Consider the following 18,286-nt stretch of genomic DNA (forward strand, 5'->3'; position numbering starts at 1 on the left):
TGATGTTCGGCGTTTCCTTTCCGCCAGGAGGTGGCGCAGTCGTTCGCCTCTCCTTGCGATCAGCTCATTCCCCCAACCCTTTGCGTGCGAGCAACCCTGTACCCCAAAGTGACAGCATCACATGCTCCAAATGGAGCATTAAATTAAGTGCATGTTAGATTCGGGAAACATTTAGACAAAATGGATTGATGCGTTTCGTCTGTTGTAAACCCTCCAGAGTCACTTAGGTGAGATGGGCGGGGTAGAAACGGGAATAAATAAATAAATAAAATGTTCTCGTCTTTCTCGGAAGAATGGTACCTAATCCGTTGGCATGAAAAGTACACGATTTTAATTCCAGTTACACATCTCTAAAATGGGAAGACGTCTGCCTTTAAATGCTGAGAATATGTCGGTAGAAGCAGATAAGTGTTTTGTTTCGTCTTCCTTCGCAGTGCAGGCAGTCCTCGACTTACGACCCACAATTGAAATGTATGTGAGACAGGAGTTCTGTGTGTTTTGCCCCGTTTTACGACCTTGCTCACCAAGGGTTGCTAAGTGAATCACTGCAGTGGTTGAGTTAGTAACTGTTCTGTCCGGCTCTCTGATAGAATCTCCCAAAAATTCACAGGTACAAATTTCAGACACACACACATTTGAAAATTCAAAACAATGTTCTTTATAATGAAAAGTCACTTAAACTAAGCCCTCTTTTGGTATAGCAAAGAGCACTCGTCTCCAAACAAACTGGTAATTTGTACAAGTCCCTTATCAGTTCTGAGATACTTAGCTTGCAGCTGTGGGGCAATTCACAGTCCTTCTTCTTTCACAAAGTGAAACACACTTTGCTGTGGTTTAGTTTCAAAGTGGGGGAAAATCAGCACACAAAGGTCAAAGTCAGTAAAGCAGTCACGAAACACAACGATCAGATAATCCTCCACAATGGCCAAACCCACAGACTACTATTTATAGCAGCCTCACTAATTACCACAGCCCCACCCAACCACAGGTGGCCGCATTTTCTTTGATAATAATCTCTCAGTTGTTATTGCCTATGCATCGCTCTCTGCATGCGTGGTTGTATCATTAACTCTTGTTCTGAATCCAAGGAGGAGCTAGATAATTGATCTCCTTCTAAGCTGTCTGCCACACTCTCCTCCTCCCTGTCACTCATGTCTTCTTGGTCAGAGGAGCCTTCATCAGCGGATTCCACCGGGGGAAAAACAGGCCTACAGCATGTGGATGTCTCCCCCACATCCACAGTCCTTGGGGCAGGAGCAGGGCCAGAGCTAACCACAACAGTAACTGACTTTGCTAGTCAGAAGTTCGCAAAAAGGGGATCAAATGAACCGGGATACTACAACCGTCATAAATGTGAATCAGTGGCCAAGCATCTGAATGTAAATCGCATGTACGTGGGAATACTGCAACGGTCATAAGTGTGAAAAACAGTCATAAGTGTCCCTTGTTTTGTGCCGTCGTAACTTTGAACAGTCCCTAAACCAATGGTTGTAAGTGTTGTGGTCCACCAGTTGCTTTGCCGCTAGTAGCATAGTCGGACAGCAAGGGGGCTGGGGAGGAACCTGGGCCAGGCCTGGAGTCTGCAGCAAGAACAGTTCCGAAGGAGTAGGACTACTCGGGAGTAAGGCTTGGGGATATTTGGCCCCTCCCATAGGCTATTTAAGTGAAGAACACGAATGGGTGAGTTGCAGGAAGCAACTCCGTTCATTTCCAGATCTTGTCTTTGCAACTCAAGTTTCCCTTTCTGTGTTCCTGTTTGAACCTGGCAAAGTTTCCTGCAAACTGTTCTTTGGCAGCTTGCCAAAGAAAAGCAAGGTTCGTTGGGATTATCTGCCATTTCCCTGAAAGACTTTGAGTCAGATTTGTTTGATTTTGCTTGGACTCCGGCAGACTCATTAATGACCATAATTAGCAGTCGTTACAAAAAAAGACTTCATTTATAAGTATATAAGTGGTTTTGCTCTTGCGAATTCCACTTTTTCTCCCTCTTGCTATTATTGTTACTATGCTCTAGCTATTTTCATCCTCCCTCTTGCTGTTATTGTTGTTATGCTCTTGTTATTATTGAATGAGCTGTGATGGTGCAGTGGTTAGAGTGCAGCATTGCTTGCTTCTGCTGCCTGCTGGCTGCCTGCAATTTGGCAGTTCAGGTCTTATAAGGATCAAGGTTGACTCAGCCTTCCATCCTTCTGAGGTGGGTGAAATTGTTGGTGGAAAGAGGCTGACTCTGTAAAACGCTTAGAGAGGGTTGGAAAGCACTGTGAAGTGGTATATAAATCTAAGTGCTATTTCCCTCCCTCCCTTCTTTCTCCCTTCCTTCCTTCCTTCCCTTCCCTTCCCTCCTTCTTTCCTTTCTTCCTTCCTTCCTTCTTTCCTTCCTTCCTTCTTTCCTTCTTTCCTTCCTTCCTGCCTTCCTTCCTTCTTTCCTTCCTTCCTTCCTTCTTTCCTTCCTTCCTTCCTTCCTTCTTTCCTTTCTTCCTTCCTTCCTTCCTTCCTTTTTTCCTTCCTTCCTTCTTTACTTACTAACGGTACTTACTTAATTCCCTTTCTCATTCTCCTTCCTGGTAGCACAGTGGTCACAATGCAATATTGCAGGCTAACTCTGCCGACTGCCAGGAGTTTGATCCTGACCAGCTCAAGGTTGACTCAGCCTTCCATCCTTCTGACCTGGGTAAAATGAGGACCCAGATTGTTGGAGGCAACAGGCTGACTCTGTAAAACCACTTAGAGAGGGCTGTAAAAACACTGTAAAGCCCCTTATTCAATTCAATTCAATTCAATTTATTAGATTTGTATGCCGCCCCTCTCCGAAGACTCGGGGCGGCTCACAACAATAATAAAAACAATATAACAGTAAACAAATCTAATATTAAAAGAAAATATATATAAAACCCCAACAATTAAAACCATACAGCACATACATACCAGACATAAAATATAAAAGCCTGGGGGAGGTGTGTCAGTTCCCCCATGCCTGGCGATATAGGTGGGTCTTGAGTAATTCGCGAAATATATACTTATGCTGTAAGTGTCAGTGCTTTCGCTATCGCTAATTCCACCTGTTCCTCCTCCCTCTCTTAGAAAAACCTCACTTGGCGGCTCTGTGCCAGGCCACCTGCCTGATCCTTCCGGAAGCCACTCGTCAGGTGACTGGACAGCTACCACCCTACTTGGCGTTGCTGGAACAATTGACGAGCGCAGGATTCCGGTTGACAGGGGCACACCTCGCGGTGATGGATGAGCCGCGGTCCAGCCGCATCTCTAAAATCTTGAGCACCACCAAGGAGGAAGAATCCATCATGGTATGTCAGGCCTGCAGGAGCTGCCTTACCCATTGCATTTCGGCCTTTTCTCAGAGGGTTTTTCCCCACCCAGCTTCGTTCCACCCTTAACCTCCTTATGGAAACGCAACTTACTGGGGCCTCTCCAGCTATTCCCCCCACCCACCCAAAAAACCAAATCCCCCCCAACCCCCTCTCCGTTACTTATGACAACTGAAGGGCAGTTGAAGGATCGAGCGTAGAAAAACAAAAGTAAAAATGAAGAGTTAAAAAAAATAGAAGCATAGCATGTAAATATGTATATACCAAAGTATAAGTATTTCAGCTATTGCAATAATGTAATTTCAGTACAATATGTCCAAATGTATAAAAGGTGAGGTAACTTCAAAAAAAAAAAAAGATGCAATGATGTAACAATGCAGAATCACTTACTGTATTTTTTGTATTATTGTTTTTGCAGAAAGAGACTGGGAATTAATAAATTCTATTTTTTTTTTAAAAGAAACACAGTGAGGCTGACATCACCATTGTAACCTTCCCAGCCAGCTTCCGACATGCAAAGGCAGTGGAGGCAGCCGGATTCACTTAATGACCGCCTAATATATTTAACAACCGCAGCGATTTGCCTAACAACAACTGTGACCAAAAACAGGTCACAACATGGAGCAAAGCTCACTTAACCCCTGTCTAGTTTAGCTCTGGAAATCAACCCTAAACTCCATCCACCCCATCAGAAAGCTGGAGATATTTGGATAATATTTGATCCCATTTTTTCCAGGCAGAAATTTTTCCCATCTGGGTTGACATCTATTTTTTTTTAAGGGTGTCATGTTGCACCAGTGGCGGCTGTTTAAAAGCGCACCTGTGGAGTGGCGCATCGATGTGCACCAGGCGAGTGGATTCAGCCCCGGTCGTGTGTTCCCTTGGCAACCATCCAGGGCCCACCGAGGCAGAAATCGGCAGGGAAAAACACAAGCAGGGATTTCACATGGCAACTCTGTTTGGGGGGATCCCCCCCCCTCTACACTTGCAAAGAGGGCGGGAGGGATCCCCCCACTCAGAGAGAGGGGACCTGGCAGGGTTTCCTCCACTCCTGACAGAACCAAAAAGAGGCTTTCTGGAACGGAGCGGGACAACTCACTGTGGCCAATTCGCTGTGGGACCATTTAGCAATTCAATTTAACATAAATGTTTTTGTTTGTTTGCTTGCTTGCTTGCTTGCTTGCTTATTTATTTTATTTATTTTATTTATTTTATTTATTTTTATTTATTTTATTTATTTTATTTATTTTATTTATTTTATTTATTTTATTTATTTTATTTATTTTATTTATTTTATTTATTTTATTTATTTTATTTATTTTATTTATTTTATTTATTTTATTTATTTTATTTATTTTATTTATTTTATTTATTTATTTTATTTATTTTATTTATTTTATTTATTTTATTTATTTTATTTATTTTATTTATTTTATTTATTTTATTTATTTTATTTATTTTATTTATTTTATTTATTTTTTTGGTTGGTTGGTTGGTTGATTGGTTGATTGGTTGATTGGTTGATTGGTTGATTGATTGATTGGTTGATTGATTGATTGGTTGGTTGGTTGATTGATTTACTTATTTACTTATTTACTTACTTACTTACTTACTTACTTACTTACTTACTTACTTACTTACTTACTTACTTACTTACTTACTTACTTACTTACTTACTTATTAGATTTGTATGCCGCCCCTCTCCGAAGACTCGGGGCGGCTAACAACAATATAAAAAGACAATGTAAACAAATCTAATATTAAAAACAATCTTAAAAAACCCCAATTTAAAGAACCACTCATACATACAAGCATACCATGCATAAATTCTATAAGCCTAGGGGGAAGGGAAATTTCAATTCCCCCATGCCTGATGACATAGGTGGGTTTTAAGGAGCTTGCGAAAGGCAAGGAGAGTATTTAAAAGTATTTAAAAGTATTTTTAGAAAAGAGTAGAATGACAGAGTTGGGGGTCACTTAGAGGTCTTCTAGTCCAACCCCCTGCTCAGGCAGGAATCCTTACACCACTTCCGATCAATGGTTATCCAACATCTTCTTAAAAACATCCAATCTTGGAGCATTCACGACTTCTGGAGGCAAGTTGTTCCACTGGTTAATTGTTCTAACTGTCTAACTTATTTCTAAGTTTCTTCTCTCCTTCATTAGTTTCCATCCATTGCTTCTTGTTCTACCCTCAGGGGCTTGACTCCCTCTTGGTGGCAGCCCCTGAGATATTGGAACACTGCTATCATGCTGGTTGGTTGATTGGTTGATTGGTTGATTGATTGATTGATTGATTTGTTGATTGGTTGGTTGGTTCTTTTCTCTAAACTAGATATACCCAGTTCCTGCAACCATATATTTTATCCTCCAGTCCCCTAATCTTCTTTGTTGCTCTTCTCTGCACTCTTTCTAGAGTCTCCACATCCTTTTTGCATCGTGGCGACCAAAACTGAATGCAGTATTTATTTATTAATTAGATTTTGTGCCGCCCTTCTCCTTAGACTCAGGGTGGCTTACAACATGTTAGCAATAGCACTTTTTAACTGAGCCTGCACATTGCCCCCCACAATCCGGGTCCTCATTTAACCCACCTTGGAAGAGTGGAAGGCTGAGTCAACCTTGAGCCGGTGATGAGATTTGAACCGCTGACCGACTTGTAGACTTCAACATCCCCAACAGGATTCTGAGAGTTGAAGTCCACAAGTCTTACAGTGGCCAAGATCGGACATCCCTGGTTCCCCATATCAGCCCCATCCATTCTGGCCTTTCCTTCCCAGATTGGACTTACGTTCTCCCATCTCTCCTCAGTGCTTTCACCTCCTCAAGGGCTCCTGCTTGGTGCTTGCAGCTGAACGGGACAATGCGGTGGTTTCCTTCACCACCTTCCTAAGCAGGTGAGTAAGAACTTGCGTCTCCGACATGGGCTGGTTCACCCCCCTGCACTTCCACGCATGCGTGGAAGCATGCAATCGACAAAATCTCGCACGTGGCGCATGTGCAGAAGCCTAATCTCGCTCTGATGCGCGCGCCTGTCTACTGGTCACCCGAAGCTGCGCAACCAGCTCCATTTACACTACCGCAGTGGTGCCCCCCCCCCCTCCCGTTCAGGTAGAAACCCAATACTGCACACGCCCCCTTCCCGCAAGGTCAGACCCAGTCCTGATATGGCCCTCAATGAAACTGAGATTCATTGGCTTGGAAGAACCTCAACGTGTCTGTCTTGGTTTTTGGGACTTGGTCCATTTCAATAAAATAGAGAGCTGTCCGATAGTCTGAAACAACCTCCATCCTTAGAAGGCCTTACCACAGCTGCTGACCCTTGTGAAGTTGGAAGGAAGAGATTGTTCCATTCACAAAATATACCAAACCAAGATTGCAAGTGTAGACCCAGGGCTGGGCCAGAACCATCAGCAGGGACTGCTGTTTGCCCCAGTGGCTCATTGATTGATTGATTGATTGATTGATACGCCGCCCCTCTCTGAGGACTCAGGGCAGCTTACAACATTATCAAGAAACACAACGTGCAGTCCAAATATCTAAAATCCAATTAATTTAGCTAATTAAATTTAAAAACACTAATAGCATTTTAAAATCACTCATTCCCGTTCAACAGCAAATATACCTACACTCGTCGGCCTTTGGGGCTAGAGTCTAATGGTCCCAGGCCTGGCGACACAGATGGGTCTTTAAACTCTTACGGAAGGTGAGGTGGGTAGGGGCAGTATGAATCTCCGGGGGAGCTAATTCCAGAGGGCCGGGGCCCGCACAGAGAAGGCTCTTCCGTTAGGCCCTGCCAGATGACATTGTCTAGTTGACGGGACATTGTCTAGTTGGAGAAGGCCGACTCTGTGGGACCTAACCGGTTGCTAGGACTCATGCGGCAGAAGGCGTTACCGCAAGTAATCTGGTCCGATGCCATGTAGGGCTTTATAGATCATAACCAACACTTTTGAATTGTGTCCGGAAACCAATCGGCAACCAATGCAGTCCACGGAGTGTTGGAGAAAAATGGGCATGTCTTGGAAGGCCCATAACCACTCATGTAGTTGCATTTTGCATGATTTGAAGTTTCTGAACACTCTTCAAAGGTAGCCCCGTGTAGAGAGCATTGCAGTAGTCGAACCTTGAGGTGATGAGGGCATGAGTAACTGTGACTACGTTCATGCTGTAAAGTAATCTCTTCTGCTGGTTTTCTCTCCCCCTTCCCACCTTCTCTCCTACCCACCAATAGTGGTCAGAACCAAGCTGGTCTGGAGGATGTCATCCGTCGCCTTCTTTACCCAAAGACCGAGAAACAGGCAAGTTTGATCATTTGGATGCTCTGTCATACCACAAGGAGATTCCTCTCCACCTCCATCCCTCCACTGTTGTTGTTGCTTCTCCTCCTACTGAGCATCACTGCCAACATTTTTCATTAGATTTGCCCCCCATGCTTAGCTTGAAGGACAACACCGAGAAGTCCAGGCATGGCTTTGATTCATCCTTTTTCTCCGCAAAGTGCAGCATAAACCTTCACTTCCTAATATTCAATATGCAAGAGAGCTACCTCTGCTGTTCTTAAATAGATTAGGGCAGTGATGGTGAACCAATGATATGGGTGCCACTGATGGCACGCAGAGCCATATCTGCTGGCACACGAGCTGTTGCCCTAGCTAAGCTCCAACATGCATGTGTGGGCCGGCCAGTTGATTTTTGGCTCACAAAGAGGCTCTGGGAGGGCATTTTTGGCTTCCAGAGAGCCTCTGGGAGGGATGGGGGATGGGGAGGGGTTTTTTACCCTCCCCCGGCTTGAGGGAAGCCTCTGGAGCCTGGGGAGGGTGAAACACGAGCCTACTGGATCTACTAGAAGTTGGGAAACAAGCTGTTTCCGGCCTCCAGAGGGCCTCGGGGGGAGGGAGCTATTTTTGCCCTTCCTAGGCACTTGTTGTATGCACAATAGCATGCGTGCATGCTCTTTTCACACCCGAGGGAAAAAAGGTTCGCCATCACTGCACTAAGGGAATGGCCAATTAGCCCTACGTCTTAATCTCAAGGAGACCTCCTCTGGAGCAACCATTCCTGTCTGTTGGCAGCCCCGTGGACTCTTGCATCAAGAATAGGAGAAACCTCTTCTTCCTCATCACCACTGAAGGTTCCGAAGGCCCTGGCTGAACCTCTGCCTCGGGCACTGAGTCCTCGCCATCCTCTTCACTGTCTGACTGTCTGGCCTAAATCATTGATGCCTGTCATTTGGGGAGGGGAGGAAACAATCGGTGACAAACTTGCAACTTGTTGTCGTTGCTTCATTGAGTTGCACAAACCCCATCGCTGTAGTCTCTACCTGAGCGTCTTCATTTCATTTCATTTTATTGGATTTGTATGCCGCCCCTCTCCGCTAACAACAGTGGTAAAAACAACATGCGACAATCCAATACTAAAGTAGCTAAAAACCCTTATTTTAAAACCAATCATACATACAAACGTACCATACATAAATTGTAGAAGCCTAAGGGGAAAGAATATCTCAGTTTCCCGATGCCTGACGACAGAGGTGGGTTTTAAGAAGCTTACGAAAGGCAAGAAGGGTGGGGGCTATTCTAATCTCTGGGGGGAGTTGGTTCCAGAGGGCCAGGGCCGCCACAGAGAAGGCTCTTCCCCTGGGTCCCGCCAAATGACATTGTTTAGTTGACGGGACCCGGAGAAGGCCCACTCTGTGGGACCTAATTGGTCGCTGGGATTCGTGCGGCAGAAGGCGGTCCTGGAGCTTTTGATGTCGGAAGATTGAACAAATTTTGACTGAGAGTTCCCTTTGAACCTAGACACCCAGTATATTCAAACAACATGTGTTGTTACTAAGACAAAACAGCCACTTAACAGAATGGGGAGGGGTGTGTGTGTTTCATCCTTCCGATTTTTCCTTTTAACCACTTCTTCATTTTTCACACCCAGGCTGAGGAACTTCTCTGTTGCCTCTTCGACTTCCTGACCTGCGAAAGCGTCCACCAGATTGAAAGCCAAGCACCCTAACCTCACATCCCCTTAGCCACACACCGTGATCCTGCCCCATTCCAGTCTCCTTCTCCTACAGTGCCACAAAAGCTTTATTCCCCCATCTCTGGGCAGGGAAATATAAATAAATTAGCATCACAAACACTTTCATTCAGAGCTCAAGGACGGAGTTTCCTTTCCTCTTGAAAACTTCTGTTCTGGTGGGATTTGAATCTGGGATGAGATCAGTAGTTGTTTGAAAAGTCATGGCAACTATTGAATGACGCTACACCGAAAGAAGGTTCCTCGGTGGAATAATTTTAATTTAATTTAATTTAATAGATTTATAAGCCACGCAACTCCTTACGGATCCTGGCTGTAAACAAGTAAAAACAATGTAAAAACAATTTAAAACCCCCAAGATAAAAGCATCCGTTACTTCTAGGCCAGAGTTACGAGAGAACAGAATAGAATTCTTTACAGGACATGATAGCAGTCTTCCAATATCTCAGGGGCCTCCACAAAGAAGAGGGAGTGAAACTATTCTCCAAAGCCCCTGAGGGTAGAACAAGAAGCAATGGGTGGAAACTAAACAAGGAGAGAAGCAACTTACAACTAAGGAGAAATTTCCTGATAGAATAATTAATCAGCGGAACAACTGGCCTCCAGAAGTTGTGAATCCTCCAACACTGGAAGTTTTTAAGAAGAGAATTGACATCCATTTGTCTGGCATGGCAAAGGACAGTGGTCCCAAATCTATTGAGATGCTTGGCTGCATAGCTAGAGGTATAACAAGCAGGAAGAGGGAGATTGTGATCCCCTTATATAGAGCGCTAGTGAGACCACATTTGGAATACTGTGTTCAGTTCTGGAGACCTCACCTACAAAAAGATATTGACAAAATTGAACGGGTCCAAAGGCGGGCTACAAGAATGGTGGAAGGTCTTAAGCATAAAACGTATCAGGAAAGACTTCATGAACTCAATCTGTATAGTCTGGAGGGCAGAAGGGAAAGGGGGGACATGATCGAAACATTTAAATATGTTAAAGGGTTAAATAAGATCCAGGAGGGAAGTGTTTTTAATAGGAAAGTGAACACAAGAACACGGGGACACAATCTGAAGTTAGTTGGGGGAAAGATCAAAAGCAACGTGAGAAAATATTATTTCACTGAAAGAGTAGTAGATCCTTGGAACAAACTTCCAGCAGACGTGGTTGGTAAATCCACAGTAACTGAGTTTAAACATGCCTGGGATAAACATATATCCATTGTAAGATAAAATACAGGAAATAGTATAAGGGCAGACTAGATGGACCATGAGGTCTTTTTCTGCCGTCAGTCTTCTATGTTTCTATGGTTACATAGAGAGTGATTTTTTCTGTGGAGTTGCTGGTGTGGCTTAATTCCTGGTGATCCACAGACAGGGGCCAATCTGCTACCCACAGGTTGAGGACTCCTGGAATAAGGTCTCCTGCTTGAACAAGGGATTGGACTAGGAGGCCTTCAAAGTCCCTTCCAAGTCTGTTATTATGTGTAATGACAAACCAGGTTTTTCCGCAAGCCCTTCGAGCAAAGCCAACCTTCATTGTTGGCAAATTTATTTATTTTATTTATTTATTTATTTATTTAGTTAGTTAGTTAGTTAGTTAGTTAGTTAGTTAGTTAGTTAGTTAGTTAGTTAGTCCAATACATAATACACATTGAAGAGAATACCGTATTTTTCGCTCCATAAGACGCAGTTTTTTCCCTCCCAAAGTAGGTTGAAAAATCAGCAGCGTCTTATGGAGCGAAGATGCAGGCAGGGGGGGGGGGGCGGCGCAAGCCCAAAAAGCAGCCGCAGCGGAGGCCAAGTCTCGCTCCAGGCTGTGCCCCCTCCGAGCGCTCGCCGCCTGTCCCTGTCAGCGGCCCAGCCACCTTCACCCGTCTTCGCGTCGCTTCGGAAGCCGCTCTGCATCAGCGGGAAGGAAGGCGGAAGGCAAGCAGCAAAGCGGCACTTGGCGAGCGGAGAGGCGCTTCGCTGGCTGCGGGCATTTCGGAATAGAAAAGAGCCCGCAACACCGGGGGAGGCAGGGGGTCCCGCGCCGCAAAGCATCCAGAGAGGCTCCCGCGGGGGAAGAAGAAACTAGGGGCCTCCCCTCGGAGGCGGGCGGGGGAGGGGCAGGTAACGCGCACCGCTGCAGGAGGGGTGAGGAGCCGAAGCAGCCCCCTGTCCGCCCAGCTGCCCGTCCGGGGATTTGGCAGCGCAGGCCGCTGGGCCCTCCCGCCTGCAGGATCAGCCTCGACAGCCCCCCCCCACTCGCCTAAAGGCCTGGCCGGGAGCCCGCGGGCTCGCCACAAAAGCGCTTTCGCCCCGGAGAGCAGCCGCCGCCGACCTCTTCCTCGCCCGCAGGAGCAGGCCGAGCAGAAGCGCCCCCGCCCCGCGCCGGAGAAGTCGCCCCTCCGAGCCCGACGTTCCGGGCAGATGCAGCAGGAGCGAAGCTCGCCCACCCGCGGCCCGTTGTGGCTCGGGCGGAGCGGCTCGCCCGGGATGATTCTCTGCCCCACGAGCGCCTCTGGGACTGGAGGACAACCCCCCCGCCCGCTCGCTTGCTCGCTCTCTCGCTCCCGGTGCGTGGGCCCGCACTGCGTCCAACCGGGCGCCCTCATGTCGAGGTTCTACTGTACTGCCTATTTTGGCAAGATTCTTCTTTATGTTGTCTAACAAGTTATTCTGTGAAATTTCCTAAATTTCAGAGTTTTATCCATATCCAGGTTGTGAACTACTATTGCAGTTTTCAAGATCTCTCTCTCTCTCTGTACTATAGTTTTTTCAGACGTGTCAGATTGATTAGTTTGCAAATCCCCAGATATTTGACTTCCTCCACTTCTCAAAAATTTGTTGAAAGGAAGAAAAAAACCCAAAGTTTTAGCGAGACTATTATTAAGTTTCTACTGTATTACAAAGTGTAGTTAATCTAGCCCAGGAGATTGAAACTCATTAAATTCTCTTTTAACAGTGATAGCTGCTAGCTACTTTATGTAAGATGCTGCCTGGCATTGTCATACAAGTTATTATTTACCCTTGTATCTGAGCTTTAGTAGAAAGTCAATTATATTTAACATCAAAATGATCCAAGTGAGATGTTGCTTGTTTGTATATTTTCCCAATTCCCCTAGGGCAGTGTTATTGTAATAAATATTTTAGCCTACTTTTTGGCTCAAAATATTTTTTTTCTATTTTCCTCCTCTAAAATCTAGGTGCGTCTTATCAGCAGGTGCGTCTTATAGAGCGAAAAATACGGTAGATATGTAATAATGTAAGTAAAGAAAAGAATAGAATAAAAGATATAAAAGTATAGGTGAACATATTTGAAAGGAAGAAAAGATAAATGAGATAAGGAGAGACAATTGGACAGGGGACGGAAGGCACACTGGTGCACTTATGCACGCCCCTTACTGACCTCTAAGGAACCTGGAGAGGTCAATCGTGGATAGTCTAAGCTAAGGGGAAAATGTTGGGGGTTAGGGGTTGACACTACGGAGTCCGGTAATGAGTTCCATGCTTCGACAACTCGGTTGCTGAAGTCATATTTTTTACAGTCAAGTTTGGAGCGGTTAATATTAAGTTTGAATCTGTTGCGTGCTCTTGTGTTGTTGCGGTTGAAGCTGAAGTAGTCATTGACAGGTAGAACGTTGCAGCATGGAGTTTCAATCATCACTCTGATCTCTGCCTTCTAGCCTACCTTACTCTGGATATATCACAGGTGGGTGGATTCTAACTTACATCGCTTGCCGGTTTGCTTCCTTGTGTGCCTCGTGGTTGCCCACGCAAATCCAAAATAAAAAGGCAAAACCCAAGATGGAGACACATGTGCAGTGTTGGAAACTCAGATTCTGTGCATGCACAGAAGAAAAAAAATGGAAAAACAGTTTCCCCCAAAAGATGGTGATGCCCATGACAGAATCAGTTGGGTGACATCCTTGTGATGTCAATAGTGACTTGCTACCAGTTCAGGCGAATCCACATTTAGATCAGTGTTTCCCAACCTTGGCAACTTGAAGATATTTGGACTTCAATTCCCAGAATTCCCCAGCCAGTGAATGCTGACTGGGGAATTCTGGGAGTTGAGGTCCAGCTCTCTTCAAGTTGCCAAGGTTGGGAAACACTGATTTAGACAAATTCTTGGAGTTGAAAACCCACGTGTTCTAAAGTGACCAGGCTTGACAAACACTAATCAAAATCAACTTGAAAGGAGACTATTTTTAGCTCATGACTTAGTCTTGACAGATTGTCTGCACAACAGCAATATTCAGATTAATTAAAAACTTCCTTGGAGGAGCCTTTGTTCATGTCAACTGTTTTCTTCTTCCTTCTGGGATATAAAGGAAAAAGATTTCCACTCCAGATATTGCACTACCCCCAAAAAACCCACACAAAAAAAGCATGCAAAGTGATTCCTGTTGCTTTAACATGTTTGATTTGCAAAAAAAAAAAAAAATGATTACCAGCTGGGACTTCAGCATCATGCTAATTGTTTCCACCTGTAAGGAAAGCACTAGACACTCTCAAACTAAAGCCTAAACTCAGGGGTGAATTGCTACCAGTTTCGGCCTGGTTTGGGTGTACTAGTACCAGTGACCGCCTGTGACTTGGAGAACTGGTAGCTGCAGCATCGCAAGGCTCGGCCCACCCACCAACCCTTTGGTTGTTTTAAAGCCTCTGCACATGTGCAGAAGTTGAAAATACCCAAGTGACAGTGGCATGCGCATGAGCGAAGTGAACATCCAAGCCTGTTGGGAAGGTAAGTAGATTTCACTAGTCTGTTCATTGATAAGTGCCTGGTTTGCTTCCTCTCTGGAAGGAAGGAAGGAAGGAAAGAAAAAAAAGAAATGCAAGAAAGACAAAAGGAAAGAAGGAAGAAGGAAGGTATGAAAAGAAAAAGAAAAGAAGGAAGGAAAGAAAGGAAAGAGAGAAAGAAACAGAAAGAAAGATAGAAAGAAATAAGAAAGATAGTAGATAGCAAGGAAGATAGATAGATAGATAGATAGATAGATAGATAGATAGATAGATAGATTATAGATAGATGGATAGATGGATGGATGGATAGATAGATAGGTAGAGATAAATAGTAAGAGATAGAAAGAAAGAGAAAGAAAGAAAGAAAGAGATTGATAAATAGTAAGGGATAGATTGATTGATTGATTGATTGATTGATTGATTGATTGATTACAACTCTTGTAATCTGGCCCAAAACAGGAAGCTTTCAAATCCAGACAAAGTGGAAAGGAAGGCTGAAGGACACAGGAGGACATCATTCTTAGAAGGGGTTTTCAAATGAAAAGAGGTGGATGGGGAGTTGCATATGGGGCTAAACTGCCTTGTTTAACCATAATTATTTAAACGGAGCACAAGCGACAGAGTTCCCCTCTGCACTGCCAATTTCAATGCTGCCTGTAAATCTGTTTCCTATCATGGTTGACGAAACTTGGCAGCGGGTTTTTCTACCATCTTGAAAGACGAAAATGGCTAATAATAATAATAATAATAATAATAATAATAATAATAATCTTTAGCAACGTCCACACACACACACACCACCCCATAGAAAAGAGGGGGGGAAAGATTTCTCAAGATTGTGATAGGGTTTGTACATGTGTGTGTGTGTATGTATGTGTATGTGCGTACATGTTCAATTGTGCTCTCCTGACCACACAATTTTCATTTGCAGTCCCCTAGCCATGATAGGTTAGCCATCTATAGTTCACAAACCATATAAGGGGTCCTAATGGACCAGTAATGGGTTGTAAAGCCCTTTACTACCGCTTTGTGTGCAGGCTCATGTGACGCTACTGCGCATGCGCATGCGTAGACGTGTCCTAGGAAGGTGGGCGGAGCCTCCTGCTGCCACCGCTGCAAAGTGGACAACCATTTAAATGTGAGCCAGCCGTGTGCAGCAGCTGCCCAAAAAGCCAACACAGTTCCAGGCTGCATTAACAGAGGGATAGAATCAAGATCACCTGAAGTGTTCATACCACTTTATAAGGCCACACCTGGAATGCTGCATCCAGTTTTGGTCCCCTGGGACAGCACCTGAGCATGCAAAGATTAGCAAGCGGTCACCCTTTTGTGTACGAAGAATGTCTGTTGCCCAGTACCAAGGGCACAAGGGTGAACATAGCTTGCACTTGTCTGCTTTTAGGGATGTGTTCCTCTGTGTGTCATTTGTTTGTTTGTTATTTTTGTTCTTACTTATATTTTTTAAGAAAGTGACTTTTAAAATATTTTTAAACAGTAGTTCAGATTTGTCGTAAATTGTTTTCACTTTGTTGTGAGCCGCCCGAGTCTGCGGAGAGGGGCGGCATACAAATCTAAATAATAAATAAAATAAATAAATAAAGGCAAAGACAAATCTGAAAAGGAAAGGAAAGGAGAGGAGGAGAGCAGAAGGAAGGAGCAGGAGAGGAAAGAAGAGGAAAGGGGAGAGGAGGAGAGGAGAGGAAAGGGGAGGAGAAGAAAGGAAAGAAGAGGAAAGGGGAGGGGAGGATAAGAAAGGGAAAGAGAGAAGGAAAGGAAAGGGGAGGAGAGGAGAAGAAAGGGAAAGAGAAGGAGAAGAAAGGAAAGGAAAAGAGGAAAGGGGAGGGGAGGAGAAGAAAGGGAAAGAGAGAAGGGGAGGGGAAGAGAAGAAAGGGAAAGAGAAGGAGAAGAAAGGAAAGGAAAAGAGGAAAGGGGAGGGGAGAAGAAAGGGAAAGAGAAGGAGAAGAAAGGAAAGGAAAAGAGGAAAGGGGAGGGGAGGATAAGAAAGGGAAAGAGAGAAGGAAAGGGGAGGGGAGGAGAAGAAAGGGAAAGAGAAGGAGAAGAAAGGAAAGGAAAAGAGGAAAGGGGAGGGGAGGGGAGAAGAAAGGGAAAGAGAAGAAAGGAAAGGAAAAGAGGAAAGGGGAGGGGAGGATAAGAAAGGGAAAGAGAGAAGGAAAGGAAAGGGGAGGGGAGGAGAAGAAAGGGAAAGAGAAGGAGAAGAAAGGAAAGGAAAAGAGGAAAGGGGAGGGGAGAAGAAAGGGAAAGAGAAGGAGAAGAAAGGAAAGGAAAAGAGGAAAGGGGAGGGGAGGATAAGAAAGGGAAAGAGAGAAGGAAAGGAAAGGGGAGGGGAGAAGAAAGGGAAAGAGAAGGAGAAGAAAGGAAAGGAAAAGAGGAAAGGGGAGGGGAGGATAAGAAAGGGAAAGAGAGAAGGAAAGGAAAGGGGAGGGGAGAAGAAAGGGAAAGAGAAGGAGAAGAAAGGAAAGGAAAAGAGGAAAGGGGAGGGGAGGATAAGAAAGGGAAAGAGAGAAGGAAAGGAAAGGGGAGGGGAGGGGAGGAGAAGAAAGGGAAAGAGAAGGAGAAGAAAGGAAAGGAAAAGAGGAAAGGGGAGGGGAGAAGAAAGGGAAAGAGAAGGAGATGAAAGGAAAGGGGAGGGGAGGAGAAGAAAGGGAAAGAGAAGGAGAAGAAAGGAAAGGAAAAGAGGAAAGGGGAGGGGAGGAGAAGAAAGGGAAAGAGAAGGAGAAGAAAGGAAAGGAAAAGAGGAAAGGGGAGGGGGGAAGAAAGGGAAAGAGAAGGAGATGAAAGGAAAGGGGAGGGGAGGAGAAAAAAGGGAAAGAGAAGGAGAAGAAAGGAAAGGAAAAGAGGAAAGGGGAGGGGAGGAGAAGAAAGGGAAAGAGAAGGAGAAGAAAGGAAAGGAAAAGAGGAAAGGGGAGGGGAGGAGAAGAAAGGGAAAGAGAAGGAGAAGAAAGGAAAGGAAAAGAGGGGAGGGGAGGGGAGGAGAAGAAAGGGAAAGAGAAGGAGAAGAAAGGAAAGGAAAAGAGGAAAGGGGAGGGGAGGAGAAGAAAGGGAAAGAGAAGGAGAAGAAAGGAAAGGAAAAGAGGGGAGGGGAGGGGAGGAGAAGAAAGGGAAAGAGAAGGAGAAGAAAGGAAAGGAAAGAAGAGGAAAGGGGAGGGGAGGAGAAGAAAGGGAAAGAGAGAAGGAGAAGAAAGGGGAGAAGAGGAGAGGAAAGGAAAGAGGAGGAGAGGGGAAAGGAAAGGAAGAATGAAGGGAAGGGGGCTTCCAACCTTCTCATCAACTGATAATTACAACCTTATCTCCCCCTTCCCTCTTGGATGTTATACAAATCTCTTTAGCCCTTTTTCTAATCTTCAGCTTTTTTTATTTCTTTGTGGGGAAAAGAGGCTGTCTCTTATCCAAGAAAGCTTCCCCTCCCCATCATTTTTTTCCAAAGATTAAAAAAAAAAACCAAAAAGCAGGGGGCACCTGGATTTGAACCAGGGACCTCTTGATCTGCAGTCAAATGCTCTACCACTGAGCTATACCCCCTTACTGCATCATGCTGCCTTACCAAGGCAATGTACGGTTCCTTGTTTTGACTAATCCTGCCAGAGGGAAAAAGCTGTTTTTCAGTTTTTTCATTTTTGAATTGTTGGGTTTCCACAAAGGGTCCCTGCAGCATCCTCATCCCCCTCTCTCACCCATATCTAGGGGAGGGAGAAAGTCTTGCAAAATTTGGAGCATCATCTCGACACACCGGACTTGACAAATCCTGCCTTCTGCAGTCCATGCAAAGGGCAGCTGCTATGGCCAGAGTTTAGGCACATACTATGTTTGGCTCTGGTGGCACCACCAAATCAGGGGTCTTCATGGAGACCCCCCAAGCAGTGATGGGTTCCTACGGGTACGGTCAGGTATGCAGAAGCGGTAGAAAAAAATTGATTTTTTTTTCTTTTTTTCCCTTCTGGGCTCTGGGCATGTTTTTCCTATTGCAGTAAAATGAGGTTGAATGTGTATAATTTTAGAAGAGTGCGTCTGTGTGTGTACATACGCATCACGGTGGGCTACTGCCCAGATCGGGGGGAACAGAGTGGGGTTTAGAAAATGGAGCTCCACCCCAGAGCACCCAATTTGCACTGAAAGATGTTGAAAGAAAATGCATAAGTCACACCCACAGTGTGGCAGTAAAAATTTTGGTAGCCCTTCGCTGATACACAATACAGT

At 44.9% G+C, this 18,286-nt stretch overlaps 2 protein-coding genes and 1 non-coding gene across 3 annotated transcripts in view; 2 read left to right on the forward strand and 1 right to left on the reverse strand.

The window, feature by feature from the left end:
• The window catches only part of DNAAF8 (dynein axonemal assembly factor 8), a 144,041-nt gene extending 134,577 nt beyond the window's left edge, over window positions 1-9,464 (forward strand). The window contains exons 29-32 of the mRNA XM_070761003.1: window positions 3,082-3,302; window positions 6,135-6,220; window positions 7,558-7,624; window positions 9,255-9,464. Coding sequence (XP_070617104.1) covers window positions 3,082-3,302; window positions 6,135-6,220; window positions 7,558-7,624; window positions 9,255-9,332 — 452 coding nt within the window. The 3' untranslated portion in view covers window positions 9,333-9,464. The remainder of the gene's footprint in view (window positions 1-3,081; window positions 3,303-6,134; window positions 6,221-7,557; window positions 7,625-9,254) is intronic.
• A 4,434-nt stretch (window positions 9,465-13,898) lies between these two features.
• Window positions 13,899-18,286, forward strand: part of XPO6 (exportin 6) — a 242,455-nt gene continuing 238,067 nt past the window's right edge. Inside the window, exon 1 of the mRNA XM_070761004.1 lies at window positions 13,899-14,075. The gene's annotated coding sequence lies outside the window, so the exon portion shown is untranslated. The remainder of the gene's footprint in view (window positions 14,076-18,286) is intronic.
• Window positions 17,540-17,611, reverse strand: TRNAC-GCA (transfer RNA cysteine (anticodon GCA)). Its single transcript has one exon. It is a non-coding gene; the product is annotated as a tRNA-Cys (tRNA).

The sequence above is a fragment of the Erythrolamprus reginae genome, chromosome 9, assembly GCF_031021105.1.
Source record: "Erythrolamprus reginae isolate rEryReg1 chromosome 9, rEryReg1.hap1, whole genome shotgun sequence".
Taxonomy (NCBI): domain Eukaryota; kingdom Metazoa; phylum Chordata; class Lepidosauria; order Squamata; family Dipsadidae; genus Erythrolamprus; species Erythrolamprus reginae.